Source organism: Theropithecus gelada, chromosome 1 (assembly GCF_003255815.1).
Source record: "Theropithecus gelada isolate Dixy chromosome 1, Tgel_1.0, whole genome shotgun sequence".
In the NCBI taxonomy this organism is placed as follows: Eukaryota; Metazoa; Chordata; class Mammalia; order Primates; family Cercopithecidae; genus Theropithecus; species Theropithecus gelada.
In genome coordinates this window covers 32,174,825-32,199,925 of record NC_037668.1, presented here as the reverse complement: position 1 = coordinate 32,199,925, position 25,101 = coordinate 32,174,825, and the positions used below count along the sequence as shown (strand labels likewise).

At 63.1% G+C, this 25,101-nt stretch overlaps 1 protein-coding gene across 1 annotated transcript; it reads right to left on the bottom strand.

Annotated features, from left to right (window-relative positions):
- On the bottom strand, window positions 1-25,101 carry ARHGEF16 (Rho guanine nucleotide exchange factor 16). The gene is made up of 15 exons (XM_025393702.1): window positions 24,868-25,101; window positions 16,278-16,884; window positions 13,970-14,015; window positions 12,752-12,921; window positions 11,110-11,166; window positions 10,432-10,592; window positions 7,392-7,544; window positions 7,100-7,229; window positions 5,833-5,907; window positions 5,338-5,430; window positions 3,137-3,288; window positions 2,546-2,734; window positions 1,552-1,625; window positions 1,228-1,329; window positions 1-673 (listed from the first exon to the last, which is right to left on the bottom strand). Exons 2-15 carry the CDS (start codon window positions 16,863-16,865, stop codon window positions 534-536), a joined length of 2,130 nt encoding a protein of 709 aa, XP_025249487.1. The 5' UTR covers window positions 16,866-16,884; window positions 24,868-25,101; the 3' UTR covers window positions 1-533.

Below are 25,101 nucleotides of genomic sequence, written 5' to 3'. Positions count from 1 at the left end.
TTCTTAAGAAATAACTTTAATGTATTTAGAAACCTCAAAACCAAAATCTCCCTGCCGGGTCCCCTCCCTCCGGCCAGTCCCCCTCTCAGAGCGTGGGACACTCCTGGGAACTCAGGGTCCTTCCTGTCCCACGTGGGGGTAGGAAGGGCATAGGAGGAGACCTCACATTGTCCCCAGTAATTGCTAATGGTGGCCCCTGTGCCCATCAGTCTGGGTGGAGTTGCCCCGTGGGTGCAGCGGGGAGGTGGTGGGGCCCAGCAGCTGAGAGAGGCCCAGCCAGCCAATGGGACCAGGCTGGGCTCCTTGGGACACAGCGTGGCCCCCTCGAGCTTGACTAGGGGTGCCTCTCGAGGGACATGTGATCTTCCTTCTGTGAAGTGTCCGGAGCCCGGCACCATAGTCACAGGGTCTTGGGAAGCCCCAGGGAACCATGCTGGGTCCTTGAGACAAGCCCCTCACACTCTCTGTAGCCAGGCACGGCCACTTGCTGATCAGGGGACAGGCTGTGTTGCCGCCGGCTGGCCTCACCAAGGCTACACATCTGTCTCCACCCGCAGACGCTCCATCCTGCGGACATTGCCCTCCACGGCCACACGGCTGGTGATGAAGCGGGCAAAGTCCTCGGGGAACCAGCCTGTCTCTCCGTCCCGGAGCCTCTCGCCGTAGAGCCACCCTGAACACGGATGGGGTGGGAGGGAGGTGAGAGGAAGGCCATGGGTCCCCTGGCCCCTCTGAGCTGCTGTGCATGAGCACGCCAGGGCCAGGCTTCTCCTAAAACCGACCACCCGCTCCTGCCTCAGAGCAGACAGCTGCCGAGGCCTTGCTCACGGTCACCAGGCACCCGGCCCCTGCTCTGGTGCTCGCCACTGAGAAGGGTGCTGGGCTGAGCACACCCCACACAGCTCTGCCCGGCATGAGGAGGTGCCCTGCCTGCCCTCTGCAGGCTCGTGCTGGGCTGGCTGAGCGGGGATTCCCTGGGAGGGCAGAGACACCTCCTCCTCCCCATATGGGACACAGTGACCATGGTCTCGTTTTTGGGTTCATGGATTTTGGGGCTTGGGGATGTGGGAGTGCTCCCTTTGAGGAAGCCCTCGAGGGAGGGTGAGGCAGGCTGGAAGCGCATGGGCAGCTTGCAGCCCGGCATGCTCTGGGCCTGGCCAGGCTGGATGGTGACTCACGCCCGCCTGTCCGTGCCTGCCCATCTGTGCCCGACACGCCCACACTCACCGTCCTCCTGCTGCAGAACCAGGACCACGTCCGCCTGCTGCAGTGTGACCTCGTCTGCCTGCTTCGCAAAGAAGGCCTTGGTGATCTCCACCTGGGGCAGGTCTGGGTAGGGCAGTGGCCATCACAGGGCTATCAGGAGGTGTGGGCCAGGCTCCACTCCCCGACAGCCTCCAGCAGACACACCCCTGGGGCCAGGGTACCCCACCTCCCGACTGCTGGACCCCACCACAAGGCCAGGTGCCAGGCTCCCTTGGGCTACAGTGGGGGCCAAAGTGCCCAGCTGTGGCAGAGGGCCAGCCCTGCAGGCCCCCTGCCCGCACTCACCTCCTTTGTTGGAGAGGCCCTGCCACTGTCTCTCACTGTGTGTGAGAGCCACGATCCACCGTGCCCGGTCACTCCTGGGGGCCAGAGACAGCACGAGTCAGGCCTGGAGGCCGATCCCGCCCCTCTGATGTTCCCTGACTTCTGACAGCCACCCATGGGGGGTCCGTGGCAAGAAGATGGGTGGTGGGGGTGGGCAGGAGTGGCTGGGCAGACTGTGCCAGGCAGGCTAGCCCCCAAGTCACCCCAGCCCCAGCTCACAGAGTTGGGTAGCAGCCACACACCCAGACCCCAGCCTGCTGGACCCAAGGCCACCCCGTTTCCTGGCACTGGGTCCCAGCTCCCTGCCCCTCCATTTGCTGTGGCAGACTCAGCCCCAGCATCCTTGTTTGGAAATAGGGCCCAGAGCTGTCCTCGGTCAAGAGGAGCTGAGAGGGAATATGGAGACTGGCGCACCTGCGTGCCTGCCTTCCACAGGGGACCTGCAGAGACCCCATCACTGCCCACTCCATTTCAAGCGCCAGGACCACCCTGCTGTCCGAACTGGCCCCCACTGGCCAGGCTCGCTGCACCCCAGCAGCATTGCGGTTTGCCTGCAGCTGTGCCCTCAGGGCCCAGGGCTCTCCTGCCTCGGGGCCTTGGCACGGCTCCACCTCTGCTGAGCAATCCCAGCCTCCGGCCCCACCTCCCTCTGCTCACGTGGGCTGAGCCTTCCACAGGGCGCCCCCCGCACCCCACCCCCCACCTTGTTTCCTTTCTTGTTCCCACTCCTGGTGGCCCAACTGTTGGTGCGTCCCCTCCCGGGAACATAAACGCCACGAGGACAAGGCCATTTCTGTTCTGTCCCCGGCTCTACCTCGGCACCTACGGCAGGGCCAGGTGCACAGTGGGTGTTCAGAGCCAGCCGTGGAACAGCGAGCGAGGCAGGCAGACAACCCGGTCCCCGTGGAGCTAATGTGCCTGGGGCCTGGGAACCACCCTCCCGGGAGCCCCTTACGCAGAGTCTGAGGAGAGCAGGAGCTGCTCCTGGCGGCCCTCACTGTTGCGAAGCAGGGTCACTTGGAAGGCATGGGGCACGGAGGAGCTGCGGTTGCCGCCCCCGGGCAGAGGGAGCTCAGACGGCTCTATCTTCTCCACCTGGATGTGGTTCATCTGGGCGTAGTCCTGGACCACGTAGCTCTCCTCGCTGTGGGGACACAGACAGTCAGTTGGTGGGACCGTCCCACCCAGCTCCTACCCGGTGCCTGCTGGGCTCCCGGCCAGGTCCCACCCGGCTCCCCTGCAGTGGTGGGGAGGCAGCCACGGAGGACAGGCTCCAAGAGTTCCCCCATCCCACAGAGCAGAGGCCACAGCTTTCGAGTCCTCCTCGTGGCTGGCACAGGCAGACCCTAGTCTGCAGGAGGCCAGAGGCTGCACAGCGAGCACCACCTGCCTCCGAGCGTCACACAGAGCATGTCCCGAGTGGAAGCCGTGCCCCAGCTCTGAGGTCAGAGGGGCCCAGGGCCAACTCCCGCAACGTCCTGCCCCAGGGCCAGCGGCCCAGTGTCCACGGAGCGGGGCTCCCCACACCCTCCTGCCCTAGTGCCACCTCTTCTTCTTGGTCACAACCAGGACATCGTTGAACAGGAACAGGTAGCACGTTGGCCGGCTGGCGATTTTTCGAAAAAGTCCAGTTTCTTCCACTAAGAACAGCTCCCCACGCTTCAGCAGCCACCGGGAGGCGGAGATCAGTGGGAGGGACTGGGGGGACAAAGCCAGGATGAGCAGGTCCCCAGGGGGTCAAGGACACACAGCACCGGGTCGGAGTGACCCCTGCCTCTGGACTGTCCCCAGTAGGGGTTGGATAGAGGAAAGCGGCACAATGTGTCCAGGCCTCAAATCAAGGTGCACCAGGCCCTGGACCAGATCCTGCCTGACAGCCCAGGGCTGGGTGACCACTGAACATTTCACCCAAGCCAGGACCCAAAGGCCAGTGCTGGGGAAGCCTCCATGCACACCTCACTCCTCCGTGGTGGGAGGGCTCCATGGCGATTATGCAGACGCTGGGCCTCCTGGGCACAAGGGCCCGCTCAGCCCCGAGGGACGGTTGGCAGGGGCAGGCCCCTCCGTGATGGCCACGCTCCATGTCTAGAGCCTTTCCTGGCTCCTGAGCCACAGAATACCCCCCACCCCGATGCCTGGTGCTGAGTTGCTGGAGTCAGTGGGGGGCAGAGAGATGGCAAAGGCCAGGGGGTGAGCAGTGCAGGGGTAGTGGGGGTGGGCTGTGTGGGGGTGGGCATCGCAGTGGAGGGTGGCAGCACGGGGCATGGGGTGGGCGGCGCAGGGGTGATGGCGGTGGATGGCGCAGGGGCGATGGGGTGGGCGGCATGGGGGCGATGGGGGTGGGCGGTGTGAGGGCGACAGGATGGGCAGCGTGGGGATGATGGGGGTGGGCGGTGTGAGGGCGACAGGATGGGCAGCGTGGGGATGATGGGGGTGGGCGGCGCGGGGGCGATGAGGGTGGGCGGTGGTGGGGGGCGAGGGGGGGTGGGTGGCACGGGGGCGATGGGGGTGGGCGGTGTGAGGGCGACAGGATGGGCAGCGTGGGGATGATGGGGGTGGACATCGCAGTGGGGATGGCAGCACAGGGTGGTGGCGTGGGCAGCGTGGGAATGAGGAGCCTACCCACCAGCCCCCGCTCCTCAGCCACTGTTGACACCTCCCCACCCGCTCCCTGTGGGCCCCGCCCACCGTACCTGTGCCCACTATAGACTCACCTCCCACTCCTGGCCTGTGCCACCACCCTCCCTCCTGGATGAGCCTTCTCTCCCCACCCCCACAGCCGTTTCCAAGACCAACTTCAAGACCACGTGGGAGTGAGAGCCCCACTCGGGGGTGGGCCAGGCCTGGGAGGGGGTCCTTGCTCTGGCAGGGGCAGATGTTCTAGGATCAGGGAGACAAGTGTGAGGCCTGCACAGGTGTGGGCTCGGCAACAGCGGCGTGAAGTCACCGCCCTCACGCCTGCTCCAGGCAGCCGGCCCTGACCCACCCCGGAGCCCCCTCCCCGAGCTGGGACCCCTGTACCCTTGCTCGGTTGTCCATGGCCCTGAGCGAGGGTGGCCTGTAGCCTGTCACCCACTCCTTGCTCCCCTCTGAAGGGCACCCACTGGAGGGAGCACCAGGACAGGAGACCCACCTGGGCCCGCCTTGTGGGAGGGGCCCTGGGCTGTCCTGGGACAACAGAGGACGGGACCAGTGTGTGGGATTGTGGGTGGTGGGCTCTGGAGGGAGAGGTCCGAGCCCCGTCCATTTGTGACAGGGACTAGGGCTGTTGGGACCTGGGCTGGAAATATTTCACCCTACCCAGAATCCGGGCCTCACTGGGAAACATGAGATCTGGGCCGGCCCTGAAATCACCCTGTCCCCTCCCCTCTGTCCTCAGGCCCTGCCCAGCCCCTGACCCTGGCCCCGGTCAAGCACACTGACAGGGCCACTCCTGTTGCCCCCTCCGCTTGGTCACTCAGGGCCTGGGGTCTGCCCTTTGCCCGTGCAGTCCTGGGGATGGAGCAAGGGCCACAGAGGCCCACCCAGTGGGAGTAGGGGAGGGGACACAAGGGACACTCCCAGATGGGGAGACTGAGGCCTGGAGAGACCAAAGGCACCAGCCCTAGGAGGCCCAGCCCCCAGGCCTCATGAGGGCAGGCACCCACTCTCCAGCCCTCAGGCTCAGGGGTGTGACCTCACACGCAGGCCAGCAAGGCGGGCCGAGTGGGAAGTGGCCTGAGTTGCCTGATGTCCGGGGCCACCTACCTTGACCTTGCTGAAGTCCAGCTGTGTGTGCAGCGTGTACATCTGCTCCATGCGCTCCATCCTGTGGGCCCCCTCGTTGCACTGCCTCACCAGCTGCAGGGCATGGTCCCCGTGTGAGGGGCTGGTGCTGCAGGGCCCTGGCACAGCCCACACGTTCCACAGTGTGCCCAGGACTCCTGCCCAGCCAGCCCCTGGCTGCCCACAGTGCCTGCCCTGGACCAGCTGTGCCATAGGCTCATCAACTGTGCGAGAGTTCCACTGGCTCTGGGCCTCAGTTTCCTTGTCAGTGCTGTGAAAGGCTTGGGATGGATAATCTGAGAACCTCTGGGCCTCAGTTTCCTTGTCAGCGCTGTGAAAGGCTTGGGATGGATAATCTGAGAACCCTCGCTGCCCTGGAAGGTAGGGGGAGCCAGCCCTATGCCACCAGGTAGGGTGGGGTGGGGACAGGGTCAGGGTACAGGACTTGGGCGGGACTGGGGCCAGGCCCCATCTTACCTTGCTGATAGCCTTCAGTGCGCGGCTGGCGGCCTTGTACCTCTCGGAGTGGCCTTGGGTCTTGAGGCAGAGCGTCTGGATGAACAAAAGACACGGGACACAAAGTCCCCTCTGGCATCCCACGTGTGGAGGCTCCCACCAACACCAGACCCTGGGTGGGGCTGCAGGGTGGTCAAGAGCTGCCCCCAGAGGGCTCCTGCAGGGCCCCACCACCAGCCCCTGAACGGCCTCTGCACCACCTGGAGCTCTGCCAGGTCCTCAGGCCAGGTTGAGTGGGAACAAGAGCTAGCACCCCTGCCTGGAACCCTTCCCTTCCCGTTCCTGGCCATCTCCATCCAACCTGGGGAATCGTCAGTGGAGGCCCCCTGGCAGCCCCATTTCTGCACATCCCTGGGGCCCCCAGGAATTTGAGGGTCTGTTTGGCTTGGGCAGTCCTGCCATGTGTAGCCTCAGGGAGCTTAGCTCAGTCCTGCCATGTGTGGGGCTGTGTGTATGGGCAGCACGCACACGTGTGACTATGCCTGTGTACTGTGTGTGTGCATGTGTGCCTGCATGTGTATGCATCCACATGTGTATGTGTGCACTGGGTGCATGTGTGTGTAGTGCCTGTGTGTGCACGTATGCAAACGTGTGTGTGCACTGTGCGCACATGTGCATGCATGTATATGTGCAATGCAGTGTGTGCACATGTGTGCAGGCATGTGTGTATTGGTGTGCATTGATACACATGCATTGTGTACACATGGGCACACATATACATGAGTACATGTGCACTGTATATACATGTGTGCGTCTGTGTGTACATCTTTTACCGTCATGCGTCCTCTGCCCTGTGGCATCCCACACACACAGCCCACGCTGCTGAGCCCCTCTGAGGCCCTCTCTGCATCCACAGAATGGGGAGAGAAGGTGCTGGGGACAGGGCTACCACGTCTAGGAGGACTGGTGGGGCGGGGGCTGGGAGGAGGCTCAGCAGGGCTCTGGGTGACGCCAGTTCCAGCTCGTCAGTGTGCCTAAACCTCATGAACCATTGAGTAAGTGAACACAAATTCGCCAAGGGCTGGAACAGCTCCCGGCACAGTGAAGTCTGTGGGTGGTGGCGACCACAAAGTTATCCCGGTTATTAAAGCCATCTTAGGATCATAACTATTAAAATATCATAGGCCAAGCCTGGAGGAGAAGGTCACAAAAGGGTAATCAAGCGGGGGCTCCAGCAGTGGGACCCCAGGACAGTGTGCCCAGCCCCAGACCCAGGCCGTGGACTCACATCCGTCAGGAGGGGCAGCCGGGTCACCCGCTGCATGGGGAGGATCAGGAAGGAGAGCACGGGCAGGCCCCCGCATGCTGGCCGCCTCTCAATCTCTCTCAGGACCTCTCGGAAGGCGGCGTTGCTGCTTCTGCAAGAGGACAAGGCTGTCCTTCCAGGCTCTGCATGGCCGGCCTGTACCCAAATCAGGCAGCACCTGCAGAAGCCGGGCTGGGAGCAGGAATGTGCTTTGGGAGACCAGGGTGCAGGATGCTCCCGAGCCACCCTCTGGGCCTCAGGGCCACACACTCACGTCAGCTTCTGCAGCGTGCGCTGCTGGTAGACCTCGTTGGAGCAGTAGGCGATGTAGGGGTGGAAGTGCTTCTCGGCGTGCTCCTCCAGGATGTCACTGATGTCCTCGACCAGTACCTGGGCCTTGTGCCGCTGCTCCAGGTCCTCGAAGAACCTGAAGGCAAGGAGGGGTGAGGAGGGTGCCACGGGCCTGGTGGTCGGGCCCCATGTGTGCACACACACAGACGTGCATATCACACACACTCACACATACATATACGTGGCAGGAGCTGAGCTCAGCTCCCAGAGTCAGCAAGCAGCAAGCACTCGGGGCGGGACCCGGACCTGGGATGCAGGACAGCAGGGAGGGCAGGTGGGAAGTGGTCACAGAGCCCCCCGCCACGATCCCACGCACTGGCACTGTCCCTCTGTTGTCCAGGGGCAGCCCCAGGGGCTGTCTCCAAAGGTGGACCCGTTTGGACCTCCTGTCCTGGTGCCCTGTCCAGTTGGTGCCCTTTGCCCTTCAAGCTCCTTCCAGCTAAAATGACTGGGCCTCCACACAGGCCCGGGCCCCCACTGCTGCACCCGCCTGCCCCTGGGAAGAAACTCAAGGACGGAAACTCAGGGGACAGGCACAAGAGCCCAGCCTCTGGGTCACAAAGAGGGGCGATGCCTGGGGTCACCCCCTCCAAGGATGAGTCCCCAGTCCCAGGCAGCTCTGCTGGTCGAGCTCCTAGCTGGGTTCGCGAACTGTCGGTTGACTTTCACTGGGTCCCCCACCCCGTCCTGAGTGAACAGTCAAGGCCAGGGGGGCCAGGTGTGGGCTCTTGGCAGACTCTGACCTCCTCCGTGACCCACGCCTCGGCCCGGGGTGATCAGGACGAAGGGAGTTAACACTTGGTGAGAGCTAGGCCAGGGCTGCCGGGGTTCTGCCGCCATGGGCAGCCAGAGCCACCAAGGTTGGGCTTGGCTGAACCCACGATGTTCACTTGGTGTGTAAGGCGGTGGCCGGAGCCTTGTCCATCCCACAGACCCTCAGAGCACCCAACCTGAGACCACATCCATGTCTCCAGGCCCCTGCCACAGGAGGTCCTCCCACCCCAAGAGCTCTGTCCTTCGGAGGACTCCCTTGCCCAGCGTGGAGGTGGGCGGCAGTCCCTCCTCCCCCTGCTCACTAGGCCTGACTGGGCCTGCCACCCACGCAGGAGCCATGCTTCCTGCAGGGAGAGCGTCCTGAGAGCTGCTTGCTCTAGAGAAGCCCCAGGAGATGGAGCCGCAGTCCCCATGGATGAGGACCCAGGAGGCCATGGGAGGCCTCGGCTGCTGGATGAGCAGGGCCACAACACGCGTGGGTGCCGAGGCCGGCCAGGCCGGTCAGCAGCTCACATGGGAGACTGCAGGTTCTGAGAAAGGTCCGGGAGAGCTGCCCACCAGCCGCTGACCCCAAATAGCGATGATTCCCCAGAGAGTTCACTGTGAATGCCAGGAGCTGTCGGGGACCCAGCTGGGGGAGGAGGCCGAAGCTTCCTGCCCTGGGGCAGCAATCTAAAGCCCCAGGAGGTCAGAGGCAAACACACAGCTGCCTGAGGCAGAGGGGACCGGAGGACACAGAGCCTGCATGGCTGGGGGCAGAGCTGGGGGAGGGGCAGCCTCTATCACAGACCCCCTCCCCCTCCCCCTCCCCCAACCCCAACCCACAGATGAGTCAGAGTTTGGGAGTTTGCCATAGCTGGTCCCTGGAGCTCTAGAGGAAGCCCCTGTCTCCAGGGACAAGGCGGCTCCCTGCCCACCCTCAGGGCCCCAAAGTTCCGCAAGGGCACCCCACAGGCAGCAGATGGGTGGGACTCGCCAGGGGCGTGGCTGATATAAGAATGTGCCAGCAGCCACCACTGTTGGAGCAGCCCCGTGCCAGGCACTACAGGCCCCTAATCATCTCCCAGCACCACCCAAGCCCATGAGGGGGCCAGAGGCACCGCCCCTCAAGTTAGCATTGAGGCTGAGGCTCAGGAGACTGAATGATGCTCCAGAGTCCACCTGTATATAGGGAGCAGCACAGGGTTGAGACCACACACACCCCTGCCCACGCACACAGGCCCCTGCCCACGCACACACACCCCGGCCAGGCACAGAGACCCCTGCCCAGACACACACACCCCTACCCACTCATACCCCTGACCATGCATACACATGCACACACACCCATGCATATACACCCTTGCCCACGCACACACACCCCTGCCCGTGCACACACCTGTCCACACACATACATCCATGCACACACCCGCACACACACAACCATGCATACACACCCCTACCCCGACACACCCATGCACACAACATGCACACCCACGCACACACACACCTGCCCACGCACACACACCTGTCCACACACACACCAATGCACAGACACCCGTGCACACACCCCTGCCCATGCACACACACCCCTGCCCACATACACCCACGCATACACACCCGGGTGCTGGATGCTCCCGAGTCACCCTCCAGGCCTCGGGGCCAGCCCACTCACACACACCCCTGACCACGCACACACCCCCCCACCCCCCACGCACACCCCCGTGCATGGCTGCAGCTGCATGTCTGGCCTTTCCTCCACCTCTAGGCCCTGCAACCAGAGCTCAGGTCCAGCCACCAGACACCTTTGGGTGGAACATGACCCAGAGCTGCAACTAGAGGCTTCCTGCCTACAGGTGAGCAGCTTGTGGCCACCGCTGCCTGGGTCACACAGCCCTCTGTGGCTGGGCGTCCTGGTGGGATGGTGCTTGGCAGTGGGGCAGGGCTGGACCCCTGGGAAGTGCTCCACATCTTACGAACAACCCGGATGCTACAGCCCCAGTGCTCAGCCCGGCCCTGGGGCCAGCTCTTGGTGGCCTCAAGGACCATCAGAGGTCATCACACTCCATGGGAGCCAGCAGCTGCCCTAAACCATCCCCATCAAGGTGCAGCTCAGGCTCCCCAGGGCCTGCTGCCGACGGTGCGGTGCCCATGGGGAGAGGCACCTTCCCGGCAGAGGACCCTGTGCAAAGGCTGTGGCGTGGCCTCACCTCTGACTGGCACCCAGGACATCCAGGATGTTGGAGAAGAGGTGGTGGTGCTCCATCTGCGTCACGGTCGCCCGCAGCTCCTTGGACTGCAGGAACTCCTCCACCAGGACGCTCAGGCTGTGCTGGTAGGAGAACTCCGACGTGAGGATCTCGAACATGGCCTGCGGAGAGGGGCCTGGGTGAGCCCCACAGTGACGCTGGACACGGGCGTGCCTCGGTGGCCAATTCTCGGAACAGGAGGACATGCCCCGGGTGGCAGGGGCCAGTGGGGACAGGAGCCCCAGACAGACCCCTGGATGGGACTGTCAGGATGGCCAGCCTGGAGACGCCAGCCCGATGTCCCTGGGTGCCCCTGGCTGGGTGCCTGATGAGCCGCATGAAGCTGGGCAGCGACCCCCCGTCCTCGTCAGAGAAGGGGGAGATGGCGGCCCCTGGACTCCGAGGATTCACTCGGTGGCGCGAAGGGGCTCTGTGAGGGCCTGGTGCAGGTGGAGGCACAGCCCGGGCCTGTGTGAGGCGCTGGTGAGTGTGACGGGGCCTGGCGCTGGAGGTGGCCGCAGAGGGATGGCCGGGTGGCACCACTGTGGCTGCTGCCCCTCCCCAGGTGTTGCATGGCCCAGGCCATGGGGGACAGCCCTCCCGCCCAGGGCCCTCCCCTCCCGCTCAGGGCCCTTTTACCTCCTGCCTCTTCCGCTCCTCAGTGGAGAGCTGGTCCAGGATGCCCAATTCCACCACCTGGGGGGACACAGGCCCAAGAGCTGCAGGTCACACATCCTGGAAGCCTGCGCCAAAGTCTCCCTTCTTTCCTCTCCTGATGGACCAGGGCCAACATGGCCAGCAGAGGCGGGGGCCCGGGCAGAACACCCACAGCCACCTCACACGGCTCAGGGAGGTCCGATCCTGGAGTAGGCCTGTCCTGCCCAGGGTCTATCCCCGTCATCTTCCTCTCTGTGGACCCTCCTCAGGGCAGCCGCCCCCATCCCCGCCCAGCCAAAGAGCCCCAGAGCAGCCCAGAAAGAGCATGGGGCATCCAGAGGGAAAGGCCAGAGGACGGGAGATCTTGTCCCGAAGACCTTCCTGGCAGACGGAGAGGCGTGGAGCCCACCCAGGGAGGAAGTGTGGAGGGCAGGACTGTGACTCAGACCCCACCTGGGCGAGGCGAGTCAGTGCCCTGCCTGGAAGGTATGGGTGACGCTGTGCCCGCCCGGGCTCCCTCCTCCTCGGGGCCCACAGCTGGCGGGTCGCCTTGGCGGGAGCGTGGCTCGCTTGGTGGAGCGCGTCAGGACCAGCGGGGCTGCTACACTGCCCGGGGGTCCCCTCTCCCCTCTGCAGGACTCAGGCCACCCTGATTCGTGCTCTGCTCCTCACTGGGCCGGGCAGAAAGGCCTCCCACAGCGCCTGGGCCACGGGTGAGTCCCCCATTCCCCAAGCCAGTGCCTCCTTCCTATGCAGGGTCAGAATCTCTGGCAGTTACCAGGGTGCAGTACTGGACACTATCCCAGACAGAGGGAGACCACACGCCCCCAGCTCCCAGCAGGGGAGTAAGACTGCACTTCCAGACCTTTCTATCTGTGGGGAGGCTGCCCGCTGCCTGCCCTCACCCCACACTGGGCCTGCCCTGGCCGGGGTCCCGGGGTACGCAGCACCATGGAGCGTGGTGGGCGGGTGCAGTACCAGCCCCTCTGGATGGCGAACAAGGAGCCCCATTGTACCACAGGTGGGGGCCCGCCCTCCCTGCTTCCCGCCACGCCCACGGCCACATGGTCCCCTCCCTCGGGCCTCAGGGCGCGGGTCACATGCTGGTCCACCTGGGGTAGGAGCAGTCACCTCCCCCAAGCACAGGGACCACTGCCAGGCCACGCTCTCCACTGAGACCCCCGTAGGGCAGAGACGGGCCCCCCCGTTTCAGATACGGAAAGTGAAGGAGTGGCTTGGCCCTGGCCCCAGCTCCAAGCCCCGGCCCCTCCCATCCCAGCTGTCTCCCTACGCAGACCCCTTAGCTCTCTCCTGGGGCGGGGGCTCTGGGAAGGGACTCATGGTGCCCGCACCTCCCTGCAGGGCAGTCTAAGCAGGGCCGGCCCTTGCACGCACAATGGCAGGGCCCTGCATGGGCAGGGCGACTCTGAGGGCACAGGAGGGAGACTCCCAGGTCCACCACCCACAGCCGAGGGGCTTCTGGGAAGGCTGCCCACCCTCCCTGGGAGGACTGGGCTGCTGCTGGGGACCAGCCACCTGGGCTCGGGGAAGAACAGTGGGGGGACCCCTGTGGCTTCTGCCTGCCTGTCTCTGTGGGGCAGCCTCACCCACCCTCCGGCGCTACCTCCGGGAGCTGGCTCCAGGTGATCTGGGCAGGCCGGTAGCTCTTGACCACAATGGTGGTGTCCATCTTCCGGGCTCCCTCGGGGCTGGAGGACTCATCAAGGATGTCATCATCAGACTCCTGGCTGGTGTTCAGGCCCCGCTCCTGGATCTCCTGGTAGAGCTGGGGGTCTAGAGAGAGAAGGAGGGTGACCTGTGGCCCTGGGGGATTGGAAAAGCCTGCGCCTCCCTGGAACTTGCCGGCTGAGCCCTCCCAAGGGCATCTCAGAGCCCATGATGACATGAGGCAGCACAGGCCCTTGCGGGTGGGTCCTCTAGCGCCCACAGGCTCTCACGGCTGTATGGGAGAGGGAGGCTTTGGGAGGGGACTGCCCCAGGCTGGGCGCCAGTCCCAAGACCTCTTCTATGCCACAAGCCCCACCTGAAATGGGCTGGTCCCGGCTCAGGGCACCTCCAAACCCTCACAGCAGCCCCCAACCAGCCTTACCCTGAGACACGGGGCATCGCTGCTGCCTCCTGGGGACACTTCCCAGAGATTTCTGTAGAGGAGGCCTGGGTACCCCCTCCTGGGCCCGTCCCTATCCACAAAGCTTCTGGGGGATGGAGGGCGCCACTGTGTCTTGGGGCCTCAGGTCTGGAGCTGGGCACTTGAGGCCTTAGCCCTCCCCAGGCCTCACTGCCTCCAATCTCTACACTCCTGTGCACTTTGATCCAGGTAGCAGGCACCTCCCTATGTCAACCTCCCCGTGGGATGTTCTCATCTCCCCCCAGCAGGCTGAGTGTGCACCACTGCCACCCCTGCTGGAGGCCCCAACACATGGCTGCCCTTCAGCCTCGAAGAGTCCGGGCAGAGCCTGCGGCATGGGGCCGGCACCCTCTGATCTGGCCTCGGTACCCCAACACGGCCACTGTAGGCTGGGCCCAGTACACATGTGGGGTGTTCAGGGCAAGACTGGGGGCTCTGTCTGTGCCCTGCTCTTCAGAACACACAGAATAGAGTCCAAGTGAACTTTCTAGACCTTTCTAGACTCATCAGGGCTACATGGTGAGACCAGCCACTGGGACCTCAGGACCTCAGCCTCTGGAAGGATCCCGTCAAACAGCTTTGGTGACCCCAAGACACCAAACCAAGGCCCACCCGAACCCCAGGGTGCCCCAGTGAGTCCAGCTTCAACTGGAGCCCAGCCCAGCCCGCGGTGCCTCCCAAAGCCACACTCACCGTCCTTGAAGGAGCCCTTGTGCCCACGTTTCCGCCCCAGCGTCTTCTGCACAAAAGAGACACAGAAAGCGCAGCTGTCAGCCGAGGCAGGTGTGGCCCACAGCGATTCTGCCTCGGGACCCCAGAGACCTCACGGCTCCACACGCAAAGCTGTGCCCAAGAGATGTCAGCTCCAAAGGGCCTCAGGGCTGCCAAGCAGAGGCCAGGACAGGTGGGAGGAGGGCTCAGAGCAGGCAGGACAGGTGACTGAGGGTTGTCAGGTCCAGGAGGGCTGCTTGGAGGAGCAGGAAGGGTTGAACTCAACGCGAAGGGATGCTCAGGAGAGTTTCGAGCAGGACTGGAGGGAAGCCGGTGGCAGGGCAGGTACAGTGGGGAGAGGGCTGTGAAGGGACAGTGGGGCAGGACACAGGCCCCTGGGGACCAGGACCTGGTGGGGCAGGTGAGCAGGGACTGGTCAGTCAGTGTCTAGCCCCAAGCATGGGCCTGGGGGCCCCAGCAGGAGGCCGGGATGGCAGAAGTGATGGGAGGGACCGGGCTCCTGGGAAGCCCCCAGGCTCAGGCTCAGGTGCCCGGCTCGGAGCCCACCCTCCTTGGCTGGGACACCACACTTTGCCGACGCCACAGGTGTGCTGGTTCCCGGAAGGAAAGGGGCTGGTTTCTCGGAACGAGTTGGGGCCTGTAAACTCCCCTCACTGGTTGGGAGCGTGTGGCGCTCCCAGCTGCACCTGGCCTGGCACCCTCAGCCCCATGCCCCGCACCCCACCTCAAGGGCTCCCCCAGCCCCCTTTTCACCTCCAGGTCTGGCTGGAGCTGTTGCCTCCCCCACCCCTCGACCCCGTCCTCTCCTCCTGTCTGCCTCTACCCTAACCCTCCTTCCTCTGGGACCCTACCCTGACCCAAGGCCACGGGGAGCCCCCTACTCTGTGCTCCCAGGAACCCCAAGCTGCCCTCAGCCCAGCCCTCGGCATTCTCCCTGCCCTGGTGGCCCTCTGAGGACCAGGCCCATGCCCCTGGGCTCACTTTGGAACCCCAGCACCAAGCATGTGGCAGGTGCCCAGGAAGTGTCTGCTGACTGCATGAAATCAACAGTCAATGAAAGAATGAGCCCCGTGGGCCTAGTCCTTGTGGGTGCAGAGAGTGCTGGGGCCCTTCCAGGAGGCAGCTGTGACGGCAACCAGTGAAGAAGACGCTCTGGCACGTGCCTTCCGTGGACATTGTCCAGAGGACGCCCAGAGGACGGCTATGATCTTGGCTTCCACATGGGGAAGCCAAGGCTCAGGAAAGTTCAGGAACTCGCCTGGGTCACACGGCACCTGCCCCTACCCTCGTCCTTCACTGAGGCAGCCCATATGCTTAGGGCCTGTTTTCCAACACGTCTGAGGAAGGCGTCCAACAAGAAGGGTGGCCCTGGGACCAGCCCTGCATCTGCTCTGCATTCCTGAGAGTGCCCAGGGCTGCCAGGGCCTCCTGATAGGTGGTTCCAGGGCAGCTCGCCTCCCCTACCCCAGCCTTGCCTGAGCCCAGACCCACCAGCTAAAGAGACCAAGCAGGGTGGCCAGAGTCCCAGTCTTGGCTGGGGGGGGGTGTTCAGGTGCCATGCCACTCTCCCTGAACACAGCTCCCAGCTCCAGGGCTGCCTGAAATGAAGGCCTGACCCCCAGCCTCAACGGATGGTGACTCTGAGGATGAGGGACACTGGGCCCAGGAACCCCAGCAGGACGCTCTGTCCCCGGGCCCTAGTGACACATGCAGCCAGGCTACACCCTGCCCAGCGAAGGGTCTGCCGCCACCATGCCCCAGACCTAGAGCCACCGCCAGCAGGCAGGGAAGCAGGCTCTGTGTACAGCGGGAACGTGCACACTTCTCCCGAGCCTGAGGCCGCCGCACGGCTGCCCCGCCTGAGTCCCTGTCCGGAGCTGTTGGGGCAGATGGAGCCCAGGCCAGTCACTGCAGCAAGGTCACCCTGAACCCTGTCATCCAGGCAGGCTGGCTCCTGTCTGGGGCTTGGAAACAGGGACTGGGCCCTTCCAGGGATCTGCCCTCCAGCAAGGCTGGGAGCGGGGACACCAGAGTCTGCGGCCTGGGTAGAACCCTCGACCTTTCTGAGCCTCTGCTGCCTCGTCTGTAAGGTGGGATCTTCACACTCACAGATTGGGCTGAACTGGAATAAACCAATTGAGAGTCCTCATGCAGCAGGTGCTTACTAACGGCAGCTGCCACGATGCAGAAGATGACAGTGGTGGAGATGGCCAGGCCACCCCTCTGCCTAGCAGCACCCTCCCCGCGGTCCACGTGGGCAGGCCCCTACCTTGTTTTTGGCTGGGTTCCGAGTGTGAGGCTGGCTGGGTTCCTCGGCCAGAGCCTGGAGCTTAGGGCTTAGCGGGATGGTGTCCCCCTGGCCACCTGGCTTCCCCAGGCCCTTTATGGCCGCCCGGTAGGATTGGTTCCGTAGGTTCCGCCTCAGCATGCCCCCAGGGTCCTTGTCCATGTCCATGTCGTCCAGAGAGAAGCTGGGGGCTGGGAGGAGCTTAGGGTCCCGCCGGGCGGCCTCCCTGCTAAGTACAGCCGCCCCGAAGCTCTGGTGGCGGGCTGGGGTCTTCGCCCTGCTGGCCACGGCCAGGCTCTTGGGGATCAGCTGCTGGGTGCCCAGCTTGAGGGCCGCCGGGCTCTCTGTGCTCAGGACGATGGGCCGCGGCTCCTCGTGCCCTGGGGACCGAGGCTGTGGGGGTGCCGGGACCTCGGGCTGGAAGACGGCATTGTCCCTAACACGCAGGGAGCCACGGACCATCGGGAGCCCAGAGGCTGGGTTCCCACTGGTATCCAGCCGGAGCTCCGAGTGGAAGCGGTATTCCAGAAGCTTCTCCTCCAAGGAGCTGTCTGAGTGCCGCTGGGACATGCTGGGTGGCTGTGGGGTCCTGGGGAAAGGGCAGAAGTGAGGGTGTTGTGAGGCTGCTCTCCCCTGCCCCCTCAGGTGTCCACCCCCCTGCTCTTTCACGTATGCCTGGCCGGGGCCCCAGTACAGCTCCCAGGACACAGCGTGCAAGCACAGCAACGCAGCCAGCAGAGTGGGTCAGCGGCACAGCCAGCCCTAACCACCGGGAGCCAGCCACATCTGACGCCGGAGGCTGGGCACAGGACGGGATTAGGCAGGCACTGGTTCTCTGAGCTCCAAGGGACCAGGTGGGCACAGCTTATGGGGGGAGGCTGGACCTCGGAGGCTGGGAGGCCGCACTGCTTCCTCTGACAGGCAGCACGCGCTGAGGACACATTCCTGAGCCAGGAGGCAGGTGGGGCAGCTCAGGTGCATGGTCCTGGAACCCTGCAGACCTGGCCTGGACTCCTGGCTCACACCTGGCAGCCAGGCAGCCTCCTGGAACCACTTCCTTGTGGTGAACACGAGGGTACTGGTGCTGCGCTGGGGGCTTCCTGAGGTCAGCATCAGCCACAGTGGCAGTGACCACAGCCTCTGCCTCACTGGGGCCTTCCAGACGCCCGAGCCAGGCTCTGCTGGTGGGGGTCAGGCACATTTGCCCACATGCTCCCGGCCCGAGCCCAGGCCTCTGTGATTCCCCTCTCTCAGCCACGCAGGGACATGACTGTGGCGGACTGTCCATGGAACATTTCCACACACCAGGCAACACGCTGGCATTTTTCCACGTTTCTGAACTGGGCATAAAGCTGACAATTCTGGTTTCAGGAGTCCCACCAGGCACCAGCCTGAGAGTCTGGTATGACACCTGGCCACTGGGCAGGTATGGTGGCAGCAGGGGTGGCAGCCCACAGTCCCATGTACACCACCCAGTGCAGGGCGGGAGCTGACCTGCAGACATCTCTGTAGCCCGATCGCCACACCCCGTGGGCTGTCCCACCCCCACCACCCTCCTGCCTGTTCCTCCCGGCAGCACGTGCCCCCCAGCCCATCTCTACCCCACTGTTCTCTTCATGGTCCGGGGCTGGCAGCGCTGCCCCGACACTGCTGTTTCCTGTTTCTCACTTTCCTCCTTCCAGACCCGAGGCAGGGCTGCCCTTCTGCCCCTTGGGAATGGCACAGTCCTGTGACTGACTTTGGGACATGTGTCCCCACCAGGTAGGAATGTGGAGAGCCAGCTCTCGACCTGCCTCTGCACCTTCCCTGGGTGCCATGACTATGAGCTCGTGTGGCCAGGCAGAGCCCCAGTGGCCTGGACCCCGTGTGACCGAGATGTGCAGAGCCCCCAGCCGACACAGCCTGCAGGAGCCGGGCCTGGAGGTTTCCAGGCACTTCGCGGGGCTTTTGTGGCTACACATCACCTCCTGAGTGACAGCACATTGCTTGCCACAGCGGTCAGGCCCACAGCAAGCTTTCACGCCCCAGGCTGCTTGCAACCCTCAGGCCACTGAGCAATGGGTTCTGAGGGTCTGGTCTCCCAGGCCTCCCAGCTTTCCCCTCTGCTGCTCAGGGGCTCCCCACACGTGTCAGGGGGCAGCCCTGACCGAGGCATGTGGTCAATGAGCCTCACCGAGGCACGTGGTCAAGTGACGCTGCCTCTCTGTGCCTCAGTTTCAAAATCTGTAAAATGGGCACGATAAGAGCAAGGCCCACCTCCTGAAGGTACTGCAGTAAGTGTAAAGTGTGCAAAGTATGTAACAGGCCTGACGGTGTGAGGCCTACATCCACGTTGCGGTGACCAAGCCTTGCTGAATCAAAGGCAAGTTCACGTTCCCTATGCTCAGGGAGCTTTGAGGGTTCAAAGGTAACAACATGGAGAAAACTCACTGCTTTCATTCTTTCCCTTTTAAAACATAAAAACAAAAACAGGAAGAGCCACCACTCAGTATGCCTCCTATACGCCCAGAGCGTCACACACGTGAAAATGACCGGAGTCTCTCCGGGGTGGAAACTGATTTTTCTGATGGGAAAACAAGGCTGGGTCACTCGTTCCAAGTCACCTCCTACAGGGAGGTTGCCTACAGTCAGCCACACAACTGACCTGAATTCACACCTTTGGAGCACCCGCAGGGCACCCGGGACACCGCTCTGTCCCTGCTCAGCCCCAGGAGCCACCAAACTCTCCCAGGACACACATTCTCTGCTAAAACCATCCCAGGAAGGCACGTGCGGCTGAGCCTCCCAGGCCCTAGGGAGGGGCGGCCCCCACGCTGGCTGGGAGGGTACATTCCTCAGGACATTCCGAATCACCGGCCGAGGACAGCAGCAGACACAGCAGGCCTCCCCCGGGGCTGGTGTCCATGACACTGACCCGGCGCTGGTCTGCACCATCCCAGGATCACCCGCTCACAGTAACGTGTCTGCGTTTTACCCAGGCCTGGCCGAGAAGTCTGTTTCTTTTAGACTTCTGTCTACACGCCAAGCAGAACGCACTCCAGCGGGCAGCCAGTGTAGGCGGCCTACGGTCCTGCAGTCCTTTTATTCTAAACGTGATTTCTTTACCTGGGGGGCATCTGACGTGGGTTGACATGCCCACATCGTCACTGTGCCCGGTCTCCCACCAAACAGATGTCCCCAAGACCCCACACTTGCCTGACCCCAAGACCCCAGCCTGCACTGTCTCAGCCTCCGGCTCTCATAGAGGCCTTCCTCCTCCCTAATGGGGCCAGACTGCCCAGGCCTGACGGTCCCTGACCACGTCCTCTGAGACAGTGTCCTGGCCCTGGCCAGCAGCATTCCCTGGCTGGCGGCGGCTGTCCCAAGAGAGGGCAAAGTCTGCTCCACTGCCAGAAGGCGCCCAAAGGGAACCTGTCAGGCGAGCCAGAGCCAGAGCCATTGCTGGGTGTGACCTCCGCTCCCAGTGAGGCAGCCACACCCACAGGTCTAACAGAGAGCCCTAGAGGTGTGGGCAGGGGCGCTGGAACCCAGAGCTGTGGCCCTGGCAGGCACCCGCACCCGTTGCCTTCTGTTTTTCAGTTTTTCTAAAGAACTGTGAAGACACAGACACCGTTTCAAAAGTCAACGAGCACCAAAGACTTAGCATGAAAGCCCAGCGTCCCCTCCTCCACACTGCCTGGATTCCCCAGAGGCCACCGCTCTGGGCTCCTCAGCTTTTCCCAGAAAAAGGCACAGCCTGCTCTCAGTGACCCCCGCCTATGGGCATCCCTACCCACTCCTTGCCTCTTGGACGAGGACTCCATCACAGCTGGCCCCATCACACGATGTCTGTGCCGGCACAAGGTGCTAAGCCCCGGGGGAGAGTAAGGCCTTGCCCACCTCTTGTTAATCATGATTTTCTCTCATTCCACCGGCCTGGTTTTCCCCAGTTAAATTTTCCCTGAGTGTTCCGGCGTCTCTGCCGTGTGCTTCTTGAGAATATATTCTATACGCTTGGCAGGCCAGCTCTGTGTTTTTCCCAGACACCCCCTATCCTTCCTCTCCAGAGGGCCTGGTGCTCTGGGCCTCACCCTGGGCGGATCCCAGGACCTCCTCTGCCGCTTCTGGGGCGGGAGGCTTGGCCCCCAGTCCCCTCTCACCCACTCCGGGCCCTCACTGTGCTGAAGCACATCCCCAGGCACTGAACCTGGAAGCCACACGGGAGGCATCTTTTGGACGTCTGATAATGTCTTGTTTCTTCCTCTCCCCTGACTGGTGGCGAGGAGACGAGTGTTCCCACTGTAGATGGTTTTCTCCCAGAGTCGGGAAGGGCCCTTCCCTCATCTTCAGAGTTGCTGGGGAAGGGCCCCAATGCCCCGATCTCTTTCTCGTATCATGACCAGTGTGTGGTTCTCCCTGGCCCCACTGAGGGTCTGGGGCACCTGCTGGAGGCTGGGAGCTCTGGCTGTCGTGCTGATGTGCCTCCGTAGGGTCCACGTTCATTCACTGAGCCAGGCACTGGGTGGAACCCCCCATGCGGTCACTCTTGTCTTCAGGGCTGCACGGATTTTCATATTATTCCATTCTGTTTTCTCTTTTTGGAATACCCACTAATGAGTATTAAGCTCTGCCGTTTTCTCCTAATTCCTTCCCTTCCCTCCCCTACTTTGTTCTCTGTGTGAGGTTTTCTCTACTTATCTTCTCATCTGCCCCATTTTCATTTTCATTATCGTCAAAGAGCCCTCTGCTCTTCATTCCTGGCATCCTGCTCTTGTTTTATGGGTGTAACATCTTCTATTATCTTAGAGAGGAAGGATTACGTTTTCTTTGGAGGGAGTTTCTTTCTTTCTGTCATGGGCTGCTGGAGCTGTGCCCCCACCACACACTTCCTCCCGTCTCCGCCTCTGCTGGCCTCTGTCTCTCAGGCACAGGGCTTTCCTCAAACATCTGCTGCTGGTGGTTGATTGCTTCTGCTTCTATTGAGGAGAGAGGCCTTATGCTGGTGGGAGGCCCAGGTGCACACACCCTGAGCACAGGTGTCTCACCGGGAGGGCCCTCTGAGACCCCCAGCCCCACGCCAGGTCCGTATCCTGAAGTCTCTCCTGAATGCCCGCTGGTTTCTGCAGTGGTCTCTCTCCATCTCCTCACTGAGATGCTGGTCTGCTCCTGGTGCCTGGAGCCAGTGAAGGGGAGGGGCTGAGAGCTCAGACTCCTTTCAGCAGCTGGCCATGCTGTCCGGGCTACAGTGCCACAGAGGTCGGTCAGATTCCCTGCAGCAGCCTCGTGGGCCAGTGGCAGACCTGCTGCCCGGTAAAGGCAGCCCTGACTTGCTGAGTGGGGGCTGCCAGGAAAGCTCCTTCAAGCATGCACAGGGCAGAGGGAGCCGCAGGCTGTCTGTCTGTCTTTCCTGTCTCCCCATGTGTGTGAGCCCTTGCAGGGCAGGGACAGTTTCCTGTTCGTGTCCCCACAAACAGTCGGGCTCAGTTCCGGCACTAAAAAGCAAATGCGTGCCTCGGCACGTGCTCTGCCCTGGTCTCCTTACCTTGATTCTGTGTCTTCCCAGAGAGGCCCTGGTGTTCCGTGCCAAGAACCAACTTGCAAGGGGACTTTACTCAAAGTGAGCAGAGGCTGGGCCAGGGCAGCCCACAGAGGTTCCAGGCCTGTCTGTGCCACTTTTGGGGCGACTTCCTGCTGCTTCTGCTCAGGGTGGGCTGGAAAGGACCTCCCATGGCTGAGCCCTGGGACCCAGAGCTGTCTCTTTTCCCTTTACCACTAAATACCCGACCCTGGTATCCATGACGCATATAGTTACAGGGCACGAGGGACTTATGCAGGAGGAGGCGTGTAGCAGAGGTGAGTAGGTGGAATCCGTGGTCTCTGGCCAGTCTCAGGGGCCCCTGCCCAGCCTCTCCATTCCTGTCTGCACTTGGCCTTGGCTGATCTGCCGGATCTCAGACCCAGCCTTGGTCGGGTGGGCCGCTCTGCAGTCCCGCCCTCCTGCCCCCTCATTCTTCCGGAGAGATGGGCTTCTAGTGACTCTAGTGGGTGCCAGCCCCATCCCTCCTACATCCCCACAGCAGTACAGTGTCCCAGCTGAGGCCTGGGGCTCTGAGCACAGCTGCTTTCATGGCCACCAGGACCTAATTGCCCAAGTTTGCTGCCCTTCCAGTTAGGACACTGCACGGGCCTCCAGCTTCATGTGGTCCCACCCTCGGGCATTTCTGTCCCTCCTACCCTGGCCTCTAGGTCTGGCTAACCCCACTTGGCCCAGTGCGGCGTGGCCTCTCTAGCACCTGTCCATCCAACCTCAGTATGCAAACTCAAGCCACAATGATGCCCTTGTACTCCGGTAATTCTGCCCAGCCAAACTTGACTCAGTCACATAATCTGGGGGGAGGACTTGGTTTTGTAAATCATGCAGCACACATCCGTTTGCAAGGTGGCCAGAGGTTCAGCTCTGCGGCCTGCACTGGGGCAGTTTTGCCCCCCAGGGCACATTTGGCAACGTCTGGAGACACTGCTGGTAGTCAGGAGTCCTGGCTACTGGTCGGCAAGGCTGCTGGAGAGACCTGTTATCTGGATCAAGGCCCCTGGGCAGCTAAGCAGAGAGCCACCCTGCATGGTGGGGGCGGGGAAGTGCATTTGGCCCTCCCACCTGGACGTAGCCAGCTCAGCCCAAAGCGCATTCCAGTCACTCCCCAGCTCCGGCTCTGAATGAGACGTCCCATAAACCCAGGCACTGTCCCTGGCTCTGTTGCCACTCACGGGGTTCCCCCAAAGCGTGGGAATCACAGCCTGCCTCCGACAGGTGCCTACGCGGGGGATAGGTCCCCTGCCACCCAACCAGGTGCAGAGGGAACGTGGCCTGCCTGGGTGGGACTGCTGGCCAGGCCCTGTCCTGACCTGGATGGCTGTTCCCAAACGGGGACGGGGGGGCAGTGGGGGTTCTGGCCTCGGCCAGGGAGTCACTAGAAATAAGGACACTGCTCCAGACAGACGGTCCCCTGCGCTAAGGACAGGAGCAGCCCAGATCCATCCGGAAACCAAAACTAAAACTCAGACTCAAACTCGCCGGGAGCGCCTGCACCTGGATCACAACGTGAACACAGATGGCCATCCTCAGGATGGGGACCCGCGCTCCACATGTGAGCTGTGGGGACCCCGGCACGCCGCTTCTCACTGCTTCACTTCTGTGCCTCGGTTTCCTCATGTGTAGGTGGAAAGTGCTTCCCACATAGGGTGGTCCTATGGGTGAGAGACGGCCCCTGGAGAGCCAGTGCCCTCAGGGAGGCACCCCCAGCAAGGCTTTCTCCCCAGTGTCCAGGTTGGGGGAGGGGAGAGGGCCCATCCCACCCTCCAGGTGACTTTGGTACAGGTGACTTACTTCTTCCAGGAAGCCCCCAAGACACCTCCCTTCCAGCAGGACTGGGTGGGTGGGGAGTGCCCACCTTCAGCCCACAGCTCCTGCTCTGGACAGCACCTTTCTCTCACCCTGTTCCCCTCTGCTGGCCGTGGGCATCGCACAGCAGGGACCACGTCTGCCTGGCACACTTGTGGGTCAACATCTTCTAACTCCTCAACACTCCTACTAGTCCCATTTTACGGATAAGTAGACTGAGGACCCAAGAACTGTTAAGTTCACAAAGAGCCAGGATGTGACGGGCACACCTGGGAACTATGCCACGGAGGTGTCAGGGCCTGCAGCCATGCACAGCACCTGGACCCTGTTGCTGGTCCAAGCCAGGCCCACACGCACCTCCTAGGCCCCCATGTTAGGTGGTGCACACACTGTTCCCCTCAAGGACACAGAGAAGATTCAGGCCTTGATTCAGGTCAGATGCAGAGGCCACCAAGACCTGCCATCACTGCCATTCCCTCGGTCCCCCCACCTACTCAAACCTCAAAAGGGAGCCTGTTCCCATTTCACAGACGCAGAAAGAGGCTGAGCAGGCAAGACAAGCCGCCACGGCTCCCTGGTAGGTGGGACGCCCCCCTCCCCCTCCCTGCCTCCCTTCTCAGGGGAGACAAAGCAGGTCCCTCCCTGCCGCCGCCCACCAAGTCCACGGGGTGGGGGAGGGGCGTGTGGTTTGGGTTTGTCTTGGGTGTTGGGTTCTTCCTTCTTGGAGCTTTTCTGAACTTTTGGGACCAAAGCAGGTTTGGGCGTCAGATTCCCCAAAGAGCTCCCGGGAGGGTCGTTCTGTTCTGCCCCCCACCCCATGCTCTTTCAAACTCTCTGGGGCTTCCAGCGTCCTCCGCGCTCAAATCGGAACCCAGGTTCCGGTTGCATGCAAGTTTTCCTTTAGGAAGAGGAAGCGGCCACTGGGGGTCGAGAGCGGGCAGCGAGCGAGCGTGCAGGGGCAAACAGGGGGTGCCTGGGGGCGGCTTAGCCCGCGAACCCCGCCCCTCCCGCCCCGGCGGAGGCACGGGAGGGTCGCGAAGTTGTTGCGGCCCCCGGGGCGGGGCTTGCAGGAAAAGCGAGGGGAGGAGAGGCGCCCCGGGTTCCCGGCGCCTCCCCCGGGCTTACCCACCTCCCCCGGCTCCCCCGAGCCCCGGCTCACCTGTCTCCCGGCTCACCTGTCCCCCAGGCTCTCACCTGCGCCGCAGGGCGGAGGGACGGAGGGGCGGCGCGCGGACGGTGCAGCTTCCAGCGCCGGATCCCCTCCTATCCTGCAGCCGCCTCGCTCCTGCGGCCGCGCGGTCCGGCCCGGGGCGGCTCCTGCACTTCCTGCGCTGTCTGGCTGGAGGGCGGCGGCTGCGGCCCCGCAGGTGGGCGCTGCGCGGGCGGGGCGGCTCCGGGTCCGAGGGCTCGGGCGGGGAGGGTCGGGGA

Excerpts from the sequence above, each read along its gene's own strand:
- ARHGEF16 (XM_025393702.1), bottom strand. The coding sequence starts at position 16,865 with ATGTCCCAGCGGCACTCAGACAGCTCCTTGGAGGAGAAGCTTCTGGAA. Across the intron at positions 10,593-11,109 it reads AGGAGCGGAAGAGGCAGGAG|GCCATGTTCGAGATCCTCAC; the intron begins GTAAAAGGGCCC and ends CCCTCTCCGCAG. Across the intron at positions 7,545-10,431 it reads GTCCTGGGTGCCAGTCAGAG|GTTCTTCGAGGACCTGGAGC; the intron begins GTGAGGCCACGC and ends CCTTGCCTTCAG.